General features: G+C 39.0%; 1 protein-coding gene across 6 annotated transcripts in view; it reads right to left on the bottom strand.

Annotated features, from left to right (window-relative positions):
- The window catches only part of MLPH (melanophilin), a 162736-nt gene that overhangs the window by 54161 nt on the left and 81898 nt on the right, over positions 1 to 26677 (bottom strand). For 3 of the 6 annotated variants that reach the window (XM_070732326.1, XM_070732330.1, XM_070732328.1), the window contains exons 10-11: positions 23534 to 23617; positions 22687 to 22878 (exon numbers count right to left, since the gene is read on the bottom strand). In XM_070732326.1, coding sequence (XP_070588427.1) covers positions 22687 to 22878; positions 23534 to 23617 — 276 coding nt within the window. The remainder of the gene's footprint in view (positions 1 to 22686; positions 22879 to 23533; positions 23618 to 26677) is intronic. The other 3 variants (XM_070732327.1, XM_070732329.1, XM_070732331.1) reach the window with 1 other exon arrangement.

Below are 26677 nucleotides of genomic sequence, written 5' to 3'. Positions count from 1 at the left end.
ATGAAATAATGAAATATATTTCATAATGCTATGAAACATTTTAAAAAGTCAGGAATCTGAGGAAAGGGGGCAATGAAAGCAATCCTAGTCCCCAAGTTGTTTTTGCCCTCCCCAGGCATTAAATTATGGGTGTGAGCACTCACGCACAAACGCTTTTTTGGCACCCGACGAAAAAAAAGTTCGTCATCACTGGCCTAGGGGAAAGGCTAGGTAGAGGGTTATTTTCACTCTCTGGCATATTTAATAAATTTCTGTTATTTACTTATATTTCTGGATGGTTGGGCAATTACAAATGCTATCATTAAAACTATTTTCTAAAACAATAACAACCCAGAAACATTTTAATGTCAGACTGCAACACGATACCTGCCTTTCCCAAATCTAGTTTGGGAATAGTCGTATTTGCATTAAAACATTTCAATAAATAAGGAAGGAAGTATTTTTGAACTGTAGATGGATTGGTAAACTTTTTTTTAGAAATATAACAGGTTTTCTGCTAGGACAGCAGTGCTTTAAGCAGACTCTACCTTCCTGAAATGCATTCTGCAAAATACAGTGATACCTCGTCTTACAAACGCCTCGTCATACAAACTTTTCGAGATACAAACCTGGGGTTTAAGATTTTTTTGCCTCTTCTTACAAACTATTTTCACCTTACAAACCCGCCACCGCCGCTGGGATGCCCTGCCTCCAGACTTCCGTTGCCAGCGAAGCACCCGTTTTTGCACTGCTGGGATTCCCCTGAGGCTCCCCTCCATGGGAAACACCACCTCCAGACTTCCGTGTTTTTGCGATGCTGCAGGGGAATCCCAGCAGGGGAATCCCAGCAGCACAAAAATGGGTGCTTCGCTGGCAACGGAGGTCCGGAGGTGCGGTTTCCCAGCGAGGGGAGCCTCAGTGAAATTGCAGCATCGCAAAAACACAGAGGTCCGGAGGTGGGGTTTCCCATGGAGGGGAGCCTCATGGGAATCCCAGCAGCGCAAAAACGGGCGCTTCGGCTGGCAAAAGGGGTGAATTTTGGGCTTGCACGCATTAATCACTTTTCCATTGATTCCTATGGGAAACATTGTTTCATCTTACAAACTTTTCACCTTAAGAACCACGTCCCGGAACCAATTAAGTTTGCAAGACAAGGTATCATGTATTCTGATTTCCAATGGAAGTTAAGAATTTGACCAGGTCATTTTCTTCAGAAAGAAATATACCAGGCATTTTAATCAAAGCTATAAAAATATTCCTAGCTGCAATACCCATTTGAACATCCATGAATTATGTTTAATTCAGAAGGTAGTTCCAAACTATAGTCCTCAGTTTTCAAACCAAATTCTATTCAGAGCAGGCCGTTCCCCCAATTGTGACAATGCTTCACTGTTGATAAAAGAACCTGCCTTTGTTTGAATTACACTTTGCTTTGCTAAACCATAGGCAATCTTAGCCACACTCTAGATAGTGTGGAGGATTTCATCAATTTGTCATATTTTTTTTGAAAAAGTGTATGTGTGTGTGTCTATGTGACTAAACAGATCATAGTGAATAGTTTCATGAGGATTGCTTTGAGAGAAGGATGTAGATGTGATTTGAGACTAAATGCCTTTTGCAAGTTCAGAGCATGAATATTGAGAGCAGTAATAGAATTTGTGACATCTTCGTAAGATTTTGTTCAGAAAAAAATATAAAGATGTTCAAATTCCTATCCCTGTCATTGCACACTAATTCTATTACAGTTATAACCCTACTCCAATTGGACTTTAGAAAGTTCATGTTTTAAAAAACAGTCTCATCTGTGCAACTATCTTTTTGTCATAATTATACAGAAGTGTAAAATAAAAGTGTGATAACACCCTTTTCAAATCTGTGGCTCACACTTCTTATTTGAGTGTCATATTGGAAATAGATCCTGAAAAATCAGCTGAGCCAGAGCAAACTATGTGAAGTCCAGTTGAGATCTAAATATTATTCCATTTTAATTACATCATGTAATTATGTACATTGCTTTGGGACACACTCCCACATTGTAACCACAGTATTTGCATTAAATGATCTGTACTTTTATCATCTGAAACTTTAAAAAATCATCCCCTATAAGTGAATGCCTGAGTACTCATGAAGAACAATTATTAATAGTTCTCTTTTCAAAACAAATAAAAATGAAAATTTTGTATTTTAGAATATCTGATATCTCAGAGACATTACTTTTCTTTAGGAGCTAATATGCTTTTGAGTATGATCTAATTCTATCAAACGGGGGGAAAAAAATCTTATAATCATTTGTTAATTTCTAGTTAGCAGAAATAGGATGCAGAATTTTTTATTCCCAACTAAGATTTGGCTACCAAATTGCTTTGAAGTGAAGCAGGCTATTTTTCAAGTTGCTGAATTGGGAACTGAATTGAATCTTGTAGCAAGTGTTAATCCCAACTCATCCTACACTACAACAATTTACATATCCTAGAAAATCTGGTAAGAAACCTATGTGATAGACAACTTAATTATATCTATGTTGCACAGGATGGGATAAATGTTGAAAATTGTTTAAGGCAGCCTAGTAAATTCAAAAGATTAAATTGACCACCATAAATTAGCTGTCTTCCTCTTTTTCCATATGCTTAAATTTATGGATTTGATATACTGTATATATGAGAGAACAATATGATGAGGTAGATAAGTTATTGAACTAGGAGTGGGGAAACCTAAGTCCCAGGCCTTTCTGGAAGCCAACTGGATGATTTTGATCCAGTCTATATATATATCCAGTTGGCTTCCATGACTAAGAAAGGCCTGGAACCTAGGTTTCCCCACTCCTAGTTCAATAATTTATCTACCTCATCGTAGTGTTCGTAGTGAGTTGGGATTAACACTTGTTACAAGATTCAATTCAGTTCTTAATTCAGCAACTTGAAAAATAGCCTGCTTCACTTCAAAGCAATTTGGTAGCCAAATTTTAGTTGGGAATAAAAAATTCTGCATCCCATTTCTGCTAACTAGAAATTAACAAATGATTATAAGATTTTCATCCAGTCTCTCTCTATATATGTATACAGTATATAGACTGGATCAAGTATATATATATATATATATATATATATATATATATATATATGTATGTATGTATGTATGTATGTATGTATGTATGTATGTATGTAGATTGTTCTGATTGTTACGAAAACAAATATATACATAGATACATAGATACATAGATACATAGATACATACATACATATACTTGACCAATGTTAAGTGAAGAGGTCTTCATTCAACAGTATATTGATTTGGGGTATATACATACATTGTATAAACAATGGATTCCTTTATGATGCTTCTCATGACAAATTTTCAAACTTTTAAGGTAAAAGTGGTTTGCACAGCCCAAATGTCCTTATTGTTGTAACAATCTTTTTTTTCTTAATAAAGTTTTTTATTTTTATAAACAATGATTAACCCATCAGTACATCATCTGTATGCTTCTTCTATGTCTTCTCCCTATTCCCCAATTATTTCTCATATCCTAGTATTTATCATTTCATTTGTTATAATGTTTCACCCCTTTCTTTACTTTATTTATTTATTTATTTATTTATTTGATTTGAAATCCGCCCCTCTTCGAGTACTCCGGGCGGCTCACAACAGGTTGAAAAAAACAATATACAGTATACATATCTAAAAAAATCCAATTAATGCCCACAGCCATTCCGTCTTGTTGGGATTGAGCTGAGCCTGTTAGCACCCACCAGGCCCTGACAGCCTCCAGACACCGGCACATTATTTCCAGTTTCACTGAGTGGACACGGGGTGGAGGTGTATAGCTGAGTATCATCAGCATACTGATGGTAACTCACCCCATGCCCTTGGATGATCTCACCCAGTGGTTTCATGTAGATATTAAACAGCAGGGGGAAGAGGACCGACCTGAGGTATCCCGCAAGGAAGGGACCTAGGAGTCGGCCTTTGACCCCCATACAAACACCGGCTGTTATTTAATACTTTATTACTCTATACAGATCTGCATTGGACTGCATCAGACTGCACTGGCTGCCGATTGGTTTCTAGACACAATTCAAAGTGTTGGTGATGACTTATAAAGCCCTACATGGCATTGGACCAGATTACTTATGAGACCGCCTTCTGCTGCACAAATCCCAGTGGCCGATTAGGTCCCACAGAGTTGGCCTTCTCCAGGTCCCATCAACCAGACAATGTCATCTGGTGGGACCTTGAGGAAGAGCCTTCTCTATGGCGGCCCTGGCCCTCTGGAATCAGCTCCTCCAGAGGTTCGCACTGCCCCCACCCTCCTCGCCTTTCGCAAAAGCCTTAAGACCCATCTATGTCACCAGGCCTGGGGCAGTTAGATCATGCCCCCACTTCTTTCTGACCATTAAATGTTATGTGCGGATGTGATTGAGTTAATTGACTGTTTTTTAAATGTAAGGGGATTTTAGCTTAGAGTTAGAAACATAGAAACATAGAAGTCTGACGGCAGAAAAAGACCTCATGGTCCATCTAGTCTGCCCTTATACTATTTTCTGTATTTTATCTTAGGATGGATATATGTTTATCCCAGGCATGTTTAAATTCAGTTACTGTGGATTTATCTACCACAACTGCTGGAAGTTTGTTCCAAGGATCTACTACTCTTTCAGTAAAATAATATTTTCTCATGTTGCTTTTGATCTTTCCCCCAACTAACTTCAGATTGTGTCCCCTTGTTCTTGTGTTCACTTTCCTATTAAAAACACTTCCCTCCTGGACCTTATTTAACCCTTTAATATATTTAAATGTTTCGATCATGTCCCCCCTTTTCCTTCTGTCCTCCAGACTATACAGATTGAGTTCATTAAGTCTTTCCTGATACGTTTTATGCTTAAGACCTTCCACCATTCTTGTAGCCCGTCTTTGGACCCGTTCAATTTTGTCAATATCTTTTTGTAGGTGAGGTCTCCAGAACTGAACACAGTATTCCAAATGTGGTCTCACCATCATTCTATATAGTGGGATCATAATCTCCCTCTTCCTGCTTGTTATACCTCTAGCTATGCAGCCAAGCATCCTACTTGCTTTCCCTACCGCCTGACTGCACTGTTCACCCATTTTGAGACTGTCAGAAATCACTACCCCTAAATCCTTTTCTTTTGAAGTATTTGCCAACACTGAACTGCCAATACAATACTCAGATTGAGGATTCCTTTTCCCCAAGTGCATTATTTTACATTTGGAAACATTAAACTGCAGTTTCCATTGCTTAGACCATTTATCTAGTAAAGCTAAATCATTTACCATATTACAGACGCCTCCAGGAATATCAACCCTATTGCACACTTTAGAGTCATCGGCAAATAGGCAAACTTTCCCTACTAAACCTTCCCCTATGTCACTCACAAATATATTAAAAAGAATAGGACCCAGAACAGATCCTTGTGGCACACCGCTTGTAACCTGACTCTGCTCAGAATACTCGCCATTAACAATAACTCTCTGATGTCTACGCTTCAGCCAGCTGAAAATCCATTGAACTATCCAGGGATTAAGTCCAATCTTCACTAATTTATCTATCAGCTCTTTATGTGGAACCGTATCAAAGGCTTTGCTGAAGTCCAGGTAGGCAATATCCACGGCACCACCTTCATCCAACACCTTTGTGACATAGTCAAAGAAATCAATGAGATTAGTCTGACATGATTTGCCTTCAGTAAAGCCATGCTGATTTGGGTCTAATAAGTTATTGTTTTTTAGGTGCTGATTTATCCTCTTTTTGAGTAGAGTCTCCATCATTTTAACTACAACTGATGTCAAGCTAACTGGCCTGTAGTTACCAGCTTCTTCTCTACTGCCCTTCTTGTGAATAGGCACAACACTGGCCATTCTCCAATCCTCAGGAACTTCTCCTGTTAACAAGGATTGGTTAAACAAATCAGTCAGGGGGGTAGCAATGACAGATCTGAGTTCTTTAAGAACTCTGGGGTGGATGCCATCTGGACCCATTGCCTTATTTATCTTTAATCGTTCAAGTTCTTCTAAGACATCGGCTTCTAAGATCACTGGAGCTGAATCCGTACAGCTGGAAGCAATGCTATATCCCTCTATAGTATTATTTTGTAAGGTGTCTTTTGAGAAAACTGAACAGAAGTAGCTATTGAAATGGTCAGCGATCTCCTTATTCCCATTAATGCATGTATTATTCCCGGTACTAAGCTTCGTGATGCCGCAGTTTTTCTTCTTCTTATCATTAATATATCTGAAGAAGGTTTTATCCCCCTTCTTTACAGATTTGGCAATTTCTTCCTCTTTTGAGGCTTTAGCAGCATATATTATCTGTTTCGCCTCCTTCTGTCTCATTTTATATACCTCCCTATCAGCTATACTTCCAGACTCTTTATACCTCCTATAGGCAGCCTTTTTTTCATTGACTATAGCCCTTACATCATTGCTAAACCATAGCGGTTTCTTCTTCCTTTTACCTTTAGTTATTTGTCTTACATACAGTCCAGTGGCTTTTAAGATGGCCTTTTTTAATACAGTCCACTGGATGCTCGCTCCTGCCATTTTATCCCTCCCCTTTAATTCATTATCTAAATATTCTCCCATTGCATTAAAATTTGTTTTTCTGAAATCCAATACTTTGGTTGCATTATAGGATTGCTCACAATGAGTTTTTACATCAAACCACAAACATAGATGGTCACTGCAACCTAAATTTTCTCCCACCTTGACATCTGAAACCCAATTCCCATTCGTAAAAACTAAATCTAGAATATTCTCCCCTCTAGTTGGTGTCTTAACCAGCTGTGCCAGAGCTGCTCCTGTAAAGGCCTCTACTATATTCTTACTTTTGCATGTAAGGGCACTGGGGATATTCCAGTCAACATCAGGCATGTTGAAATCACCCATAACCACAATATCTCCCTTTACTGCCATTTGGGTAATTTCATCCACCATCTTGTTGTCATATTCCTCGGATTGCCCTGGAGGCCTATAGATCACCCCAATTCTAATGACAGAACCTTCTTTATTTTGCATGCAAATCCAGAGAGTCTCTAGATCTTGACACGTATTTTGAATTAGTGTTGTTTTTAGACTTTCTTTAATATAAATGGCTACTCCACCTCCCCTTCTCTCTATTCTATCCTTCCTATACAGTGTATATCCTGGTATGGATATTTCCCATTCATTAGAATCCTTAAACCATGTCTCAGTTATGGCAACCAGGTCCAAATTATCTCTAGATATTATGGCCATTAATTCACAGAGCTTGTTGCTCAAGCTTCGAGCATTTGTGCACATTACCCGAAGAACATTATTTTCGTTATTAGTTTGCCCCTTATCATCAACAACTACATCTATATTATTTGCAGCTCCCTTTTCATAAGCTTCCAAAAACTGCTTTATCCTCATTGATCGGGGACAGAAATCACCCACATCAGTTACATCTCTGTCCCCTTTACCTAGTTTAAATGCCTGTCCAAAAAAGTTCTGAATTCCTCACCGAGCACCTGGGTACCTCTGTATGATGGATGCAAACCATCCCTCTTAAACAACTCCCTATTAGACCACCTACTGACATCATGACTTACATAGCCAAAACCTTCAGCTTTACACCACTGCCTTAACCACACATTAAACTCTCTGATACACGTTGTTTTATCCTCTTGGCCACAAACCGGTAACACCTCTGAGAAAGTCACTGAATCAGTTATTTTACCCAGCTCCACACTTAGACATTGAAAATCTCTTTTTACTACATTAACATTTCTCTGGGACAAATCATTTGTGCCAAGATGCACCAGTTCTTAACTATTAGATTTGTACACGTTATTGTATTGTATTTTGTGAGCCACTCCGAGTCCTCCGAGAAGGGCGGCATACAAGTCTAATAAATAACAACAACAACAACAATTATAATAATCTTTTCTCCAACCAATCATAAAATTGCCCCCATATCTGAAAATATTCCGATTCCTCTTTCAAGGTCAATCTATTCATTTCTGCACAATCCAATATTTTCTTAATTATTTTCTTCGCTTTCCATCTTTGCGCAAATGCTATCCTCGCTGCTGTTATCACATGTACAATCAAGTACCATATATACTTGAGTATGAGCCAAGTTTTTCAGCACAAAAATGTGCTGAAAAACTGACCTCGGCTTATACTCAAGTCAGTGACCAGGAAACTCCAGTGCAGCATTTTCCAAAGCTGCGCAGTTCGGTTGCGAAACTTAGAAACGAGTCTTCAGAAAGGGGCGGCATACAAATCTAATAAATTGAATTGAATTGAATTATACTCGAGTATATACTGTATGTATGTTCCTTACTAAATTTTTCTGGTAAAATAATTAATAGGAACAGTTCCAGTTTTAAATCTATATACAGTGGTACCTTAAGATACGAACTTAATTGGTGCCGGGAGGAGGTTCGTAAGGTGAAAAGTTCGTAAGACGAAACATTGTTTCCCATAGGAATCAATGGAAAAGCAATTAATGCGTGCAAGCCCAAAACTCAGAAACCGGGAAGCCGGCCGCCACCACTAAAGGAGGCTTGAGCCTCCCTTTGCCCCACGCTGCTTCGCCCTGCCTGTTGTCCTGGGTGAAGTGCTGGAGGGAGGGAGTCAGGAAGGTCCTCCTGCTCCCCTCCCCAGCCAAAAACACAAAGACAGGCAGGGCGGAGCAGCGTGGAGCAAAGGGAGGCTGAAACCGCCGGCGGCTTCAGCTTCCCATTGCTCCGTGGGAGCGGCAGACTGCCTTTGTATTTTTGGCTGGGGGGGGAAGCAGGAGGCGCAGGATCGGGCCGGCGGCGGGCGCGCCGCGAGGTAGCAGGTCAGCATCCTGGGCGGCTGGGCGGCGGGTGAGGAGGCGCGGCCGAGCGGACCTGGCTCCGGCTCCGGCTAGACCTCCAGCGAGGATGGGGCGGGCAGTGGGCGCGGCGGCAGCGGTAGCGGCGAGGGTGCGTCCGATTCGTGGCTGGCGGTCCCCAACGCAAAAACGCGGAAGTCCAGAGGTGGAGTTTCCCATGGAGGGAACTTCAGGGAAATCCCACCAGCACAAAAACGGGCGCTTTGGCTTGAAAAAGGGGTAAATTTTGGGCTTGCACGCATTAATCGGTTTTCCATTGATTCCTATGGGAAACATTGTTTCATCTTACAAACTTTTCACCTTACGAACCTCCTCCCAGAACCAATTAAGTTCATAAGACAAGGTATCACTGTATATGAGAATTCACACATTCCACATATAACACATATGGACTTTAAACTCAACATTGAAGTATTGTATTTGGGTAAGTATTGGTATAAAATATATTTTATTTCATAAGGTAGTATCATGTATTTTTGTTAATATACTGAATAACAATATACATTAAAATTTATATTGTATATCAAATAGTTTCTGGCTATTTGAATTTTAAAACAAGCACCCCCCCCCCCCCCCGCATTCATCTTATTACACATTTAGAAAGTATCATGAATACATAGTAGGTGGGATAGTAGTATAAATATGATCTGTACCTTGCCTTGCCTTACACTGCGTGTCTTTTAAACTGGGCTGGAACAGTCCCAGCGGATTAATCTTTGGAATAAGGAAATAAATATTTCTGGACCAACAAAATTACCATTGTTTTGTGAAAATGCTTTTCAGAACTTGCTTAATGCACCATTTGATGATTCATTACATGAAAAGCTTTCTGCTCAGAGGGTGTTTCATATCAAAGCTATTCTTCTGCCAACCTGATAGGAAAGCTAAGCCTTGTTAAAGAAGACAAGTAAGAGGAATGATCTTGCCTACATCATGTGACCTCATCAGAATTAAGACTGGGCAGCAGGACTTGTTTTTATCTGGTTTTTAAGGTACTAGAGAAGGAAGGAGAGGGATGTTGGAGTCCTAGTGGACAACTATTTAAATATGAACCAGCCGTGTGCATCAGCTGCCAAAAAAGCCAACACTAGGCTGCGTTGACAGAGGGACAGAATCAAGATCACGTGAAGTGTTAATACCACTTTATAAGGCCCCATCCAGTTTTGGTTGCCATGTTGGAAAAAGGATGTTGACACTCTAGAAAAAGTGCAGAGAAAAGCAACAAAGATGATTAGGGCACTAGAGGCTAAAACAGCGGTCCCCAAACTACGGCCCGCGGGCCGGATGCGGCCCGCTGAGGCGATTTATCCGGCCCGCAGGGAGCACACGAGATTTTATCGATAGATATAATAAGCTCTCGAATCTCCCGTCCATTCGCCGCGGAGGATGAGGTGAGGAGGAGACGGTGCAGAGGCAAGGGGTGGGGAGGAAAGCGGGCATGCAATTGGCCCCTTGCAGGCCCGCTTTCGTCCCCGCCCCTTGCCTCTGCACTGTCTCCTCCTCACCTCATCCTCCACGGTGAATGGACGGGAGATTCAGGAACCCTCCTGAATTTGCCCGAATGGAGGCAGCGGCGGTTTCAAGGGACCTGGTCCTTCTCGGCGGGGCTGCGTTGCTGCAGCCTCCGAGCTCCGCTGTTGTCCCCGGGCACTGTTACCTCAGCTGCGCTGAGAAAGAGAGAGCGCGTGGAGGGCGGCTTGCCGGTCCACGGCCCCCTGGATGAGCGGCCCCGCATGGCCCCAGCACCGGACTTCGCCGTCGCCTCTGCCCCCGTCCGGCTCTCCAGCAAAGAGTCCACCCCTTTGCCTTCCATGGCGCCCAGCGCCCGGCCCCAGGCCACTGCCACCTCCTCCTCTGGGTAGCGCGCCCGAGCTCTTCCTGCAGGAACGGGTGGTGGGGTGGAAGTGGTTGGACTTATCTACACGCGCGCCTGCTGATTGGGAAGAGAGGGGAAAAACTCTGCGCCTCCAAAGAGGGGAGAGGGGGAAGAAAGAAAAAAAGAGTTCCAACTTGGCGGAAGGCGGAGGGGAGAACCGAGCGTGCTGCAGCAAGTTTGCTTGGCTTTCTGGGGCTTTTTTTTTTTCTCCCCTTTCACCACCCCTGTCTGAATGTCGTTTGCCGCTTAGGAGTGACCCTCTCTCGGGCTTGTGGATGCGGCGCGGATGAGGGGGAAAGCCGTAAGCGCGAATTAGCAAAACCAGTTCAACCTCTTCTTCGCCTCCTTACCGACGACTGAAGAAAAAAGAAGCTTCGTTGGGATTTTGGCTCTCCGCAGAGACTCCAAATGTGCTTTTCAGGGCAGTCGGGCTTTCCCCCTCATCCACGCCACATCCACAACAAGCCCGAGAGAGGGTCACTCCTAAGCGGCAAACGACATTCAGACAGGGGTGGTGGAAAGGGAGAAAAAAAAGCCCCAGAAAGCCAAGCAAACTTGCTGCAGCATGCTCGGTTCTCCCCTCCGCCTTCCGCCAAGTTGGAACTCTTTTTTTCTTTCTTCCCCCCCTCCCCTCTTTGGAGGCGCAGATTTTTTTTTCCCTCTTCCCAATCAGCAGGCGCGCGTGTAGATAAGTCCAACCACTTCCACCCCACCACCCGTTCCTGCAGGAAGAGCTCGGGCGCGCTACCCGGAGGCGGAGGCGGGGCTGGGCGCTGGGCACCGTGGAGGGCGAAGGGGTGGACGTGATTGCTGCCTCTTAGCTAGAGAGCCGGGCGGGGGCGGAGGTGACGGTGAAGTCCGGTACTCTCCGCTCTCTCTCTCTCTCTCTCTCAGCGCAGCTTAGAAGTAACAATGCCCAAGGACAGCAGCGGAGTTTGGAGGCTTTAGCAACGCAGCACCATGAAGGACCGTATGTTGGTCCTTTGAAACCGCCGCCGCCTCCGTTCGGGTGAATTCAGGGGGTTAGCTGGAGAGCCGGACGGGGGCGGAGGCGACGGCGAAGTCCAGTGCTGGGGCCATGCAGAACTGCTCATTCAGGGGGCCGTGGACTGGCAAGCTGCCCTCCGCTCTCTCTTTCTCTCTCTGTTGCCAGCGTGGTGTATGAGAAAGAGAAAGCAAGAGAGAGAGAGAAAGAGGGAGAGATAGAGAGGGAGAGAGAAAGGATAGAAATATAGTGAGAAAGAAAGAGGGAGAGATAGAGAGGGAGAGAGAAAGAGGGAGAGAGAAATAGAGGGAGAGAGAAAGAAAGAGGGAGAGGGAGGGAGGGAGAGAGGGAGAGATAGAAATAGAATGAGAAAGAAAGCAAGAGAAAGAGGGCGGAAGAGGGAGAGATACAAAGAGGGAGAGAGAAAGAGTGAGTGAAAGAGACAGAAAGAGAAGAGAGAGAGAAAGAGAGAGGGACAGAGAGAGAAAGAGGGAGAGATAGAGAGGAAGACAGAAAGGGGGATAGATGGAAAGAGTGAGAGAGAGAAAAAGAGAAAGAGAAAAATGAGAAAACGAGGGAGAGGAAAATGAAACGAGAGAGAAGGAAGAAAAGAGAGGGAAGAGAGAAGTAGAGAGGAAGGAGGGAAGGAAGGAAGGAAGGAGAAATGGAGGGAGTTTCTTGATTTAAGTTTAAATTTACTTGTTAATAAAAATGTATAAATTACTTTATTACTTAATTACTTCTTATTTTAAATATTGTTTTTGTTCCCATTTTGTTTTTTACTTTAAATAAGATATGTGCAGTGTGCATAGGGATTTGTTCATAGGGGTTTTTTTATAGTCCGGCCCTCCAACAGTCTGAGGGACAGTAAACTGGCCCCCTGTGTAAAAAGTTTGGGGACCCCTGGGCTAAAACATATGAAGAACGGTTGCAGGAACTGGGCATGGCTAGTTTAATGAAAAGAAGGACTAGGGGAGATATGATAGCAGTCTTCCAAAATCTCAGTGGTTGCCATAAAGAAGGAGTCAAGCTATTCTCCAAAGCACCTGAGGGCAGGACAAGATACAATGGGTGGTAACTAAACAAGGAAAGAAGCAATTTATAACTAAGGGGAAATTTCCTGACAACTAGAACAATTAATCAGTGGAACAGTTTGCCTCCAGAAGTTGTGAATACCCCAATACTTGAAGTTTTTAAGCAGATGTTGGATAACCATTTGTCTGAAGTAGTGTAGGGTTTCTTGTCTAAGCAGGGGGTTGGACTAGAAGACCTCCAAGGTCTCTTCCAACTTTGTTGTTGTTGTTATTGTTGTATGTGCAATTTATTTTAAAGGAAGTGAAATCATAGATCACGGTTGTGAAACTCAAGGACCAGGGGCTAGCTCTGGTTCTCAGGGTGCTTAGATCTGGACTGTGGAGCTGCCCTGGAAACAGCAAAGGACTGGCCTGCCATGCCATGCCAGTGACAGCAAACACAGAGCTTAGGAGGGCCACGGGCAGCCCTTCCAAGCTCCAGTTTCACTGGCATAGGGCTACAGGAGGCTGTCACAGCTGAAAATGGAATTCACAAAGACCCTCCCAAGCTCCATGAATGAAACTCAATGAAATCAAGTTTGGCACCCCAATCATGGATCATCTAGTGACCCTGATAGCCAAAGTTTGTTTAAATAAGTAGGAACCATCCTCTCATCACTTGGCAACTAGATATTGAAAGTAAGCAATCAAGAGGGGGAACGATCACTGGTATAGAAGACATTATGATCCATCAGTATATGTCAAATTGGATAGCAAAAGTAAATGTTCTGCTTTTGGTGAACTGGTCACTTAACAACATTTTGAAATTAAAATGGGTGCAGAACATGTGTGTAAAGCACTTCTAGTCATTGTAAAATGCCATGCCATACCCTCCCTATGATGACATTTCTGCATTTTGTTGGTTTGGCAGTTGGCTTGCTTTTACAACCGGTTGACCATGTGACTGAAATTTATGAAGGTTTTATTGTCAGTTTCTGGCAAAATCCTCCCATTCAAAGAATGGGTTCACACTTGCAACAGATTCACTTAAACAGTGTGATGATTTGCTTAAAAACTGCTGCAAAAAAGCCATAAAACTGGGTGTCTCAATTTGTGACCACGAAAACTTATGACCAGAAATCCAGTGCCAATTATGGTTGTAGGTTGAGGACTAATTGTAGAGACAGTAATAGAGAAACCAGATTGGCCCCAATTTAACCATATATAATGTAAATCAATGTAAAGGTAAAAAATATTCTCATCTTCCATACCTAAATCTTCCTCTTGTATATTCTTGTATTTTAATAAAGACAATGTATAACTAGTCCAAATCTAGTTTCCTCAGTTAAACATGATTACATCAAAACATGTTCTGTCAGGAATTGAATTTTCACCGAAGAATGGGATATAGGAAGCTGTCTTCTGTTACATGATATTATTACTTCTTCAGCTCAGACTCTGTTGACAGTAAAAAGTTACCACACAAAGGTTTTTAATCAATTCCATTGCCTGAGATGCTAACGACTGAGGATTGATATTAAGGACTCTTCTTTGGTCAATGCACAATAATACCAAAGCTCTAGGGCAGTGATGAACCTATGGCATGGGTGCCACGGGGGGGGGGGGGGGGCATGCGGAGCCTTATCTGCCTGCACATGAGTTGTTACACTAGCACAGCTCCAACATGCATGTGCAGATCGGCCAACTGATTTTTGGCTCACATGGAAGCTTTGGGAGGGATTTTGTAGCTTCTGGAGGGCCTCCAGATGGATTGGGAGCATGTTTTTGCTCTCGCCAGGCTCCAGGGAAGCCTCTGGAGCTGGGGAGGCTGAAAAATGTGCCTACCAGGCCCACCAAAATTGGGAAACAGGCCATTTGCAGCTTCCATTTTCGCCCTTCCCAGACAATTATGGGTTTGGACACTTGCACATGCATGATAGTATGCCCAAGGAAAAAAAGGTTTGCCATCACTGCTCTAGGGTACACACTGGTTCAGACTGCCTTTGAAAAGGGGTCATTGTAATACGTATCTTCTCCATCTATTTTTATGATTATGATTATTGAAACACCAAAGTTACAAACACCATAATTTTTCAGGCTAAAAATGTATCTGTTTTCAGATTTGAAAAATACATCAAATTCCTAGTTTTTACATTACCATATTTTTCAGAGTATAAGATGCACCTTTTTACCTCCCAAAAGAGGGTGAAAACCTGATTACCTCTTTTACACAGAATGTATCTCCACCCAGCTACCTCACCCTGTCCTTTGCCTCCCAACAATTTACTTTCTTCCAGCAAACAGAACAGAGCCTGTTAAGCCAAACAACTCATTAATTGACCCTCAGCTGATTTGAGGCTGCAGGCAAGCCATGTGCTAAAGTGAAACTGACACTAGCTACAAGTAGCCAAATTGCTGGAAGGGAGAGGAAGATTTTAATTTTCTGCTGAACTGGATGCAAGCAAGCAAATCAATAACTATAAAAGTTTGTAAAATGTTTAAATTATTAGACTTATTTTTAAAAACAACTTTATTATTGTACTAGACAACAAAATGAAGAAGCTTTTTAAAATAAATGTTTGATCTGAAGAGGCCCAGTGGGATTGTATCTTCTTTTAAATAGCAGAGAATAACTATATTTCCAGAAAGCCACACCAATTTTAACAGAATCTATACAAGTATAGTCTGAAATGTAAGTGTCCAATTTTAGTATTAAGATAAGGCAGCTGTGTTAAACCTTGACTTAGTCATGTTTGGAGTAGATCTATTTAAAAAATTGGGGGAAATTAGTGTGACTACATTTATGAAAACTTTCTGGCATTAATATACTACCATAATGTACATTTCTCCAATTCTTTGTTATTTGTGCAGGCACAAATGCACAGAAATACACAGTAAACAGTGTATATCATCTGTGCTGTTTGTAGGAGGCAGATTTTTGGGAAGCAGAGGCACATCTTTCCTCCTTGTCTTCCTCCCCCCAAACTAAGGTGTGTCTTATACTTCAGTGCATCTTATACTCTGAAAAATACGGTAATAGGCAAATGCCTGTGTTTGTAAAAAAGTGAACACCATGGATACATAACAGGCCTAACTCTTCAGGAGAAAAAAAATGATACTTTGCTAAAACTTAGAATGCCTTAAGGGCCTACTTCCTTCTCCTATAACCTAGAAAACAGTCATTTGAAGGAATGCTTACACCATCCACTCTGACTAGTTCATATCAGAGACAAACTCTCCCATCTCTCCAAAAGCAGTACAGGAGCATTCATCACTCCACTTTCTTCTTTGAGGAAACCATGTATCAGAATGTAAACTGTGATCAGATTGAACCCCACCCTTTCTATTTGAGTTTTTTTAAAAAAACAAACCAAACAAATCCACAATTTATGGCAGGGATAGATTCTTGGGTTGAGCATAAACTTGTGTTTCAGTCTTGATGTGATTTCTGATGGGGTTTGCTGTCCTTTAACTTGTGGCTGCTCATTCAGTGAAGCTACTGTATTTTTTTAGAATATACAACACACCTTTTTCCTGCCTAAAAGAGGCTAAAAATTTGTGTGTGTCTTATACTCTGAATGTAGCTGGGGTGTGTGTGTGTTTCAGCCCTAACTAGGTGCTAACAATCTTCCCAGCTATTACCTTGCAGGGTTTTTCATTGTTACTCTCTCCGAATAATGTTTTTCCAGCTTTAAGTCTTTGCAGGCTTTTTTTCATTGCTCTACTTGCTCCAAATAAGTTTCTTTCCAGCCCTAACGAGGTGCTAACCATGTTCCCAGCTCTTACCGGCTTGCAGACTCTCTCTTATATTCTTATAATCCGAAAAATACAGTAACTTATGTCTGGTCCAGCTAGCTTTTTAAAAATCATGTTACTCCACTGATCAATATGAATGCTGGACTGGCAGATGCTTTGCATCTATTCTACAAGATAACTCTTAGTGTGGCTTCAGCTTTGATGAAAAGGATTGAAATGTTATTATGATCTTTGCATAGGCAATGTAGGTTATGAAACATCAATTGCAAATAATGATAATTGTTCAACGGCATCCTCTACTACTCTAACATTTTAAAATAATTGTCTCACATCTTGGAAGATACTTTTTATTGGTATTTTGTACAATAATATTAGCCAATATTAGCAAATTTAGGCTTTTATTAGGCTTTTATTATTTACTTTAGAATGAAAAGAATCTGTGGAAATTGACCTCCTGTTCTTGAGACTTTCTATTTGAATTGAAAGATGGTAATAATATAGAATAATAGAGTTGGAAGAGATCTTGCAAGTCTTATAGTCCACTCTAGTGTCTAGTGTCATTTGCAAATTTGATGAGTTCCCCTTCTATTCCCTCATCTAATCATTTATGAAGATGATGAAGTCTAAAGCAGAACTTTGTGGTATTCCACTGCTTACTTCTTTCCATGTAGATGTAGTATCATTAAGGACTGCTCGTTGAGTACAGTTTTCAGCCAGTTACAAATCCATTTAGTGGTGATGCTATCTATCCCACATTTTTCTATCTTACCAACAAGTAGGTTGTGGTCTACTTTGCTGAATGCCTTACTGAAATCCAAATATATTATCTCCACAGCATTTTGTTGGTCCACAGTTTAATCACTTTGTCAAAGAATGAAATAAGATTTGTTTGGCATGATATGTTTTTGGCAAGCCCATGTTGGCTTCTGGTTATAACTTTCCTTGCTTCTAGATGTTTGGAAATCTGTTTTTTGATTATCTTTTCCGTGATCTTCCCAAGTATTAATGTCAGGCTGACTGGTCTGTAGTCTCTTGCATCTGGTTTTTCTCTTTTTTGAAGATTGAAACCACACCAGCTCTTTTCCAGTCCTCAGTTAGCTCCTCGGTGCAAGAATAAGAAAATAATCAGGAGGCTGGCTGAACACAGCTAGTCATTAGACCAAGGCAGAAAATTGGGAAATGCCACATAAATAAAAGATAGTTATATCAGCATATAATAGAACGGAATGAAGGTCATGGGATTAGTATACCCCTGGAGCTAGAAAGGAAATACTCTTCTATGTTTGTGTACATACATACACAGAACCTGGCATTCTAATATGTTAGCCATATAGCTTTGAAGATCATAGTTTTTCTGTTTACGAATTGGAAAGTTTAAAATTTGTTACCATTGTCCAAAGGATGTGTGAGCCTTTCTGCTATTCTCAATGATTTTTTTTCTGGCTGTAGTCTCTGTGCTGATGAGGCAAGTGGAAGAGATAAAGTTCACAAGGACATGCTGATAAATGGACAAATTGATGTGTCCAGAAAGCAATGAAAACCAAACTACAGGAAATGGAATGAAAGCATTTACTTAATGAGTGCCAATAAAGTAAAATGTAAGGTATCTTCAAACAAGGAGAATTCAAGTCAGAGTATCTTATCTGAAGCATACTACCTTCACTTTTATGTTCACTTTTAAAATCATGTTTTAGAATTTGCTTTGACCATATATCTCTAATAGGCTTCTATGTATTATTTTGTAATATAGTCAATCAGCAGTAGTTTAACAGTGCATTCAGTATAATCGTTAATAAATTGATGATCCTGTTTTCTAGCTGCTTTGCCTTCTTTCCATATCTTGAAATTCTGGGTGAATTCAGGAAGGCCAGAACGGTTTATATCCATTCTTCAGACCTTTTCATGTCTAGTTTTCATAGAACACATCTTTCAAGGATATAGCCCACCAGTTCACAAACAAGGTCATTTGAAGGAGACAGAAAAAAGATAAAGATAATGAAGTCCATCTTGCTCTTGCATTGTGCAGAGCCTCTGCTGGGATGAATGATCAAAGTTAATAAGTTGTTGAAGCCTGTGTCTATTGTAAGACTGTAATTACTAGGAAGATTATATAGCTGTAACAGTTGCTGTTGAAAACCTTAACTACCAGCATAGTTGTTGGCTTTTTATTCAATGCTCCAAAATGATAGTCTTTTCTCTTTCACTGTCCAAATTCACATCAGTTTACAACTGCAATGGGAATAAAGCATGATTAATGAACTAAGGGAAAATGCAAAACTCACAATATAATAATCACATAAACATTTTCATTATTCCTTTAAGTTAACATGGAGCAATTTTATGTCACAAGTGTAAGATGTCTGAATGAATGAAAGTCACATCCTTGATAAGACTGGCTATAATCTTGACAAATCAGAAAGAAATTAAAGAGAATATTAATGAACTGCTAATACAGACAAACTTGTTAATCATCTTGTAATTCAGAAATAAGTCAGTTGAGCTGAAGAGCTCACCAAAAACTCTGAACTAAATTCAGATTAGCATTTTGGATTGCCTGACGTTTTCCTGATTCAAGAGTCCTAAGGAACTGGAATGCAGCTGTGATAGGAGTGCTGTGCACCAGGACCTGCTTTATCTTCTGAGATGGGCGTCAAACTGAAGGCTCGCAGGCCGGATTCGGCCTGCAATGTGGTCAGATCTGGCATACGGGGCTGTCCTGAAAAATGTAAGGTGCTGGCATGTGTCACGTCAGCTTAGTCTACCCACATCATTTTGACCTGATCTACCCAATGTGAAGAGGAAACATTGAGCCAATGTGGCTTTGGCCCGGTCTATCCAATGCCTTTAAAGAGGAAACATGCCAGCAATTTGAGGTATGGCGTCAAGCTGGCCACACCCACACAGCTGGTCACATCCAGTGAGTGGCATTTCACTATGCCCAACTAGTCAGCTATACCCATCAGGTACCCCAAGGACAACCACAGCCCTGATATGACCCCCTATTAAATTAAGTTTTACACTCCTGTTCTAAGAGATTTATGCATTTAAAAACAACAAATTTCTTACCATCTTTCCAGAAGATAGAAGTGCAATGTAAAATATCTTGGAGATATTTTTCTACCTAGTAGCAAGGTAGACAATAGCCTTTCCTAAATGGAAGCAGATAGCCTAAGGCAAGACCAATTCTACATATTAAAGCTGTTAATTAGAAAGATCAGCAAAAGGGAGAAAATCCATTAGAACTCAAAAGCATACAAATATATTTTGTTAATAGATTACTTCAAAATAATGAGCATATACTGAGAGGCTAGGAGGTAGTAAAGATGCAGAGATTCTTCCATCCTACAATTAAATATGATTCTACTGCAATCAGAAACAGATTTTGCCAAATATCAAGGCATGTCCACAGATTCCTGGAACCAAAGATGAACATATCTCATTAATCGTTGCTTGAAGTGGTAATAGTAAATAATGTTGCTTTGGCAAATCTTGACTAATGTTTAAGACAAGGCAAGACTAGCATTTTAAAAATTATGCTGCAGAAGGGTTACATGTATTCATTATCACTTTGGTTTTACACAATCCTGTTCATTTTGATTCCAGAAAGCTAACTGGGTTGAAAAAAGTGTGTTTTGAAGTTCCACTTCAATGAGCAATTTCACAACTAAAGAAATAAAGGGGAATAATTGACAAGACATCCCCTGAGCACTCTTGGCTGCTATTAAATTTTACAAAGTAAAGAGCAGGATCATGGATTTCCCAGTGTTAAATTTTGTTTGTTATGTATCAATGGAACATAAGAATTAGATTTACAAACTATATTGTATACATGGTGATTAAAATAAAATGGATGGGCAATTATAGGAGGCTGCTGTCTAGATAGCAGATGTGAACTCTCACTAGAATGCATATTTTACTCAGCCCAATCTTCCTGAATCAAAGAGGATGAGATAAATTATGTGTGCTACCTATGGTAGTTTCTTCCGAGCTAACTGAAAAAATGGAAAAGATTTTGCAGTCGATCATGAAACTGAGATTCTGGGAAACCTATAACAGTATTAGAGCAGAAATGGACATTAAAATATTTTTTTCCCCATTCTTAATCATTTCAGGAAATAATTAATTACAGATGAAGAAATATTTCTTCTGCAGCAAAGATAATTTTTTGCAGTGAGTTTAAACCTTATGAGATTACAAAAACAATCAACAGCTCAACAAGGGAGATTTAGATTTAAGAACTATTTGCAAAAAATTAAGAACAGATACAAGAAAGTTTTCAAAACAGCATTTTTGTTCTTGAAATATTGAATAGACACAAAGGAGAGAATTATAGCTGTAAAGAGTCGTAAGAGAACTTTTGTGGATGAATTTTGGAAGACTTTTTCAAAGGAATTGAACTTTTAATGTGAAAGCTAGAAGAATTTGGGGCATTAGTTGGTATCAAGATTAATAAACCAAAGCCAAAGAAGTTAACAAAAATATGAAGATAAAAGATAAAATTAATAAAATGGATTTTTAAGATTTAGAAGATGAAATATCTGAATATAACTATTACAAATATAAACTGTATGTTATTTCAAAACAACTATATTAAGCACTGAATAAAGTTAAAAAATATATGTCAAGATAGGACCGATTACAGTTATCACTATTGGGAAAATTTGTATGGCAGGTGGAAAAACCCAAATTAAATATAAAGTTATAGGCATATAGATACAAAGGAAGTGTCTAACAGATTCAAAATTATATTTTGCTATCTGATGTTTAGTTTGGATAAAGGAGTGTGTATTAAGGAATAGAAGATTATTGGAGTTAAGAACATGATGGCAAGGATATTTATTATATGACAAAGCTAAGGTAAATGAAGATAAAAATCATGGTCAGGCAGGCCATTCTGAGTTCAAATAAATAAAAAAAAAGTATGAGAAAGAACATATGATAAAAATGGGCTAAAAACTTTGGCTAAAATATATAAATGTAACAATGGGAAATACATAGCTGAAAGGTTTGAAACATACATTGTGCTCTAACCTTTGAAGGTGCTTTGAATCTTTGCTGAAAATGTGAACAACATGAAGGGAAATTTTATTATGTTTGATGGACATGTAAAAAATTCAAACTTTTATTTGATATAAATACATGTATAAATTCAGAAACTTTGAAAATTAAAGTTCCACTGAAAACAGAGACTTTGCTTTTGAGACTAATGGACAGACAACTAGAAAAAGTCATGAAACTTTGTTTCTATGTATGACAACTTCAGTAAGATGATTATATGTTCAAAAGTGGAAAGGTCTATCCACGATGGAGGAATGGTTGGTTAAGTTAATGGAGTGTGCAAAGATGGTTAAATTAACTTCCCTTGATAGAAAAAGACATTATCTACATCTATGATTGAATGAAAACCCCCTATAGACAATTTGCATAAAAATGCACTTATGACTTGTGGTTTTAATGATGGAAAAAGTGGATAACAGAAAAAAGGAGGTGTTTTTTTGTAATCATAGATTCAGATATAACTTTGTAATCAAACATATATTGGTAGCAGAGGAACCTGGAAGCTTATTTCTATTTCTTTTTATTCCTTCTGCATTTTTGTTTTCTTGTTTTTCTTCTCTCTCTTTTCTTTCTTTGTTTTATTTTGCATTAGTGTGTGTTAATTTTTATATTTAAAACTTTAAATAAAATTTATTACAATAAATAAAAATTAAATGGAATTATTCAATTGTTGTTAGTAACATTATAAATAGTCTACACAGAGAATGCCACAATTAGTTAAATTATACAATCAAAGCAAGCTGGTTACTGTTCAAGCAAAACACATAAACTCGAACACATTACAAAAAGGCTTAGCATCAACCTTAGACACAATTGAGTTGAGCCCTATCCCTCAAAATTCAGCTTGTGAGACCTAATCTACAAAGAGAGCCCCATGTTCAGCAAGAATATCTGCATTAAAAAAAAACCCTTCACCACAATACAGTTCTGTATTGTGTTCAATACAGTTCAAATCCTAATATTATCTTTTTAAAGTTGAAATTGAATCTTCATGCTTTTTTGGTCCACACATTCTCACTGAACACATAGATAGCCTTTTCAATGAGATATTCAAAGAGTGGGATTTTGCAAGAAAATAGGGCATATTACAAGATGGTTGCCTCAACAGAGCTTTGTTGAAAGGAGAATAAAGACCATCATATGAAACAGAGGACAATACCTTCTTCGCATCAGGAGGAAGGTCATCAATGGATGAATCCATTTCTGGTTTGGATTCTTCAGACTTCTTTCCTACATTTTCTTCATCAGTAGAAACAGCTGTTTCAGTTAGGCTACTTGTCAATTCTTCTAATTTTCTCTTCAGTTCCTTCTCTTCTGTGCTGTGTTCAATGTAGGAATCAATAGCTCGAGGCTAGTGAAATAAAAAGTCATTCTCAATTGTATGTTCTAACTGGCTTATTCTAGGTCTACATACATAAGAGTAAACAGATGTGCTTCTTTTTAACATGGGTTTAAGGAAATCTAAATCTCATCATATGGTAGGAATTAAATTAATCAATTTACCCTCCATAACTGTTTGGATTATTGTCTTAACTACAAAAGATATTGAGACATCCATTCCTATGAACAGCAGAAATGACACAGTGAGGTCTAGTAATGTACAATATTTCTCTATCATTTATTTTAAATGAAAGATCCATAATGAAGTAGAAAATCTTTACATATGGAACATCTTATCTCCATCCCTGGCGATGTGTTCTATTTATACTCTAAACATCTTATTTTTCCAGTTTAAAAAATGACACCCCCCACCCCCTTTTGATATAATTAGTTAAGTCTGTGAGCAGCATTGAGGAATGTTGGCCTTCAGAGGAAGATGGAACTAGACAATTGCCCTGAGGCTTCTGCACTAATTAAGTGGGCAAGGTGCTAAAGAACGGCTAGAAATAAAGAGAACGTTGAATCTAGGTCTATTGAAGAGCAGCCCTGCAGTCACATCAGGCCGATTGAACATAGCTGAGTAAATAGCAACCTAGTTGTAAGTGTAACTCTGTTCTTGATTTTACCTTCTCAGAGTGAACTAGGATCTTTTCCTCAAGGCAGCTGAGCATACTTTCAATAACAGAGATGCGTTTGTTCAGTTCAAGTATCTAAGAGAGAAGAAGATAGCAAAAGACAGAGCCCACCACCACAGGTTTTCTTAGCAGTTAAAGGAGAAATAAATAAATATGGAGCAATATTTGCTCTCATAACTTTGATGGACTAAAGAGCACAATTTTACTGAATAGAAAAGAAATGTTTTAAAAAATGCTGGAATACTATAATAATAATTAACAATAACAGAATGTAACCATTAGATAACTGTCAAGGAGGAAGGTTGTACATACTGAATACATTTAAATGTATTTCCCAGCATTTCTCATTTTGTTTTTGTGCATGATCTCTGAATTAAGACCTCTCCTTTGCAGGATAGAAATAACATGCTCACTTGTCAAGTAAAAAGCCAGCTTTCTATCTTGTGTCTTGCTCTACGAACACCAATAAGCAACTTTTGATATTTAGCTGACACTACTGGAAACATCTGTTAAAGCTTTATTTACACACTTTGATGTTAAATAATAATTATTTATATAGGTGACGTTCTCCAAGGTCTTAGGTCAAGCTAATCTCACACCATGATCTCAGGTCTTCACAGTGATTTATAAAATGGAAGGTTGATTTAATTTTAAAATCAAATGTGAATTAGAAAGAAATCTGCCTTTTATGACTGGGGTTTCTTTTCCTTTTTTCTGGTTTGGAGAACTCAAACAATAGCTGGAGAAATGGAACAATTCTGCTGTGGTAAAGGGAGCATGCCCAGAATGACAGGAATGTCATAAAGATTGCCAATAACATCAGAAGTTATTATTTCCTTCTGAGGGAAGAGGTACTCAATAACAACTCTCCCACAATGGGTGAGCTATGAGTACCTGCAAATGCCAATATCCTGGAAGTCTATCATTCATCCAATTGATGGATTCTGTTAGGCTGGAGAAAAATCAGACAAATGTTTGTTATGCGTCTCTAACTGAAACCATGAAGATTAGTTCTTAGGTTTGTCTTTCAGTTCAATCTGGAATGTTTTGAATAGGTCAAGGGGCTTGATTAACATCTGGAGTGTAAAATTGCCTGTGGTGCTTTTAGCTAGATGATGAACATGGTGAATAATATGGTTACATACACCTAAACACTAATAACATTATGAGGGGTAATAACATTATAAGGAGCAGGAACAATAGAATTATAGCCTTACCTCAACCCAATTCATTAGAACGTAGCATCTATATCTGCAGCTAAAAACAAGGTTGTTTTCTCCTCATAAATCTAAATTATGAGGTACATTAATAGAAGCTTGATTCTGACTAAAACACCTTCTCTAGAGTCATTTATATCACAGCTAACCTGCTCAAATAAATTCATGAAAAGGTCATACACTTTGTATATTCCATCTTAGAATGTTTCATATTTCATTGCAATGATGTTCATGTCAAAAGCATGTTCTCATTCAGTTGGTTATTTAAAGTAAATAATGCTTAAAATATATGATAACTAATCTCAGGAAATCTTTAGGCTATTGGAAAAAAAATGAATTATGATTTTTTTTTGCTCAATTTTTATTAAAACAAGATTTTCCTAAAAGTTACTTCATATCTCAAAGTAGAGATTTTTTTTTCCTTTTCCTTTCCTAGAAGAAATAAATTTCCTAATCTGATTAAACAAAATATGTGAATGATTAATAAGCAATCTTTATGAGCTACTGTAATGTAACTTGGGAAGGATTTTTTTTTCTAAGAGGGTCCATTTTTTCTAGTCCACAATCATGCTCCTATTCAAGATGCTCTCCCCATACATAGTAAGCCACATGGCAAAAACTACACTTTAAAATTAATGGCTTCCACCAAATGCGCATTTCTATACAAATCCATGGACTTGTGGGAAAAAGGAGGAAAATAAAATGAAATAGGGTATGCTTTTATGACTAGAAAAGAACAAAGATGGAATTTGGTGTATTCTCAAAGATCCATTAGTTCCAGACTCAAATTTGCCACTAGCATTAAGAGTTAGAAATGGAGTTGTGCATTCTATTTTACTGACCTTCTTTTATTGATTTATTTGTTTGACTGATTAGAGGGTTCCAAATCAGAAAGAGACAATGCAGCTTACATTTAAAACCCAATAAAACATTCATAAATGAAAAAAAGTATAAAAATGAAATGGCATTATGAAAAGCACATAAAAACAATTTCAGCCATTTCATCAGTCATGATTTGGCAGAATTACAAAACATCTCAGCTCATATCATATTTGAAAAGTCGAATTTTCTGTGACTTTCTAAAGCAAAGATGGATAGGGTTGAATGGATCTCTGAGAGAATGGGCATTGGATTCTACTGATATGCTTTTTCTCAAAGGTGGAGCTAGCCTCCAAGTATGGGTTAAGACCGCCCTATGACCAATGAGGACTGAATTTTTAAAACTCTGTCCCCTTCCTGTAATCCCCCTCTTTAGATGAGGGACGTGAACAGATTCTGCATGCTACTTTCACAGATTCACGTATATCAAATATATGTCCTCCCATCCTTCAGTTGCATCCAGCCCAGGAATCAATTAAGCAAATCAATTTTCCCCAATGGGTATTTTTTGTCAGAAACTGGAAGTAAATGTCAGAAACTGGCAAAAAAAAAAAATGCTGCAAATGGCCATAAAAGTGAAACCGTTGCCAAGAACCAAAAAGTGGCTATATGATCATGGCCTGTGTTTGTGTGGTCTGTGTAACTTTGAAGAGTTGTTAAGCAACCCTGTCATAAGTCAAGAATACTTGTATTTGCAACAAGCTGGCATTCATATTTGATAAAATTGGGTTCATTATGTAATATTGTGCATCAGTTTGATTTTTGTTCTTTATCTTCCATCATCATCTAGGGTTCCTTAAATCTTTCCCAAGTGTGGCAAAAAAGGTAATGAAACAGGGCACAATTCACTTAACAGCCCCCTTAGTTACCCATGGAAATACTGGTCCCAATTGTGGTTTTAACTCGAGGACAACCTGTGTACTGCTATCTGTAATTGTTTTATTCTATTATTCCTTATTTTCTTCAACTTGGTATCCTTTCATTTTGATTTGAGTTTTACCATTGTTCCCAAAATAAATTCTTCAAAAGAGAGAGAGAG

This window comes from Erythrolamprus reginae, chromosome 1 (genome assembly GCF_031021105.1).
Source record: "Erythrolamprus reginae isolate rEryReg1 chromosome 1, rEryReg1.hap1, whole genome shotgun sequence".
Taxonomy (NCBI): Eukaryota; Metazoa; Chordata; class Lepidosauria; order Squamata; family Dipsadidae; genus Erythrolamprus; species Erythrolamprus reginae.
Note: the sequence above shows the minus strand (reverse complement) of the source record. Positions and strands in the feature narration are given on the sequence as shown.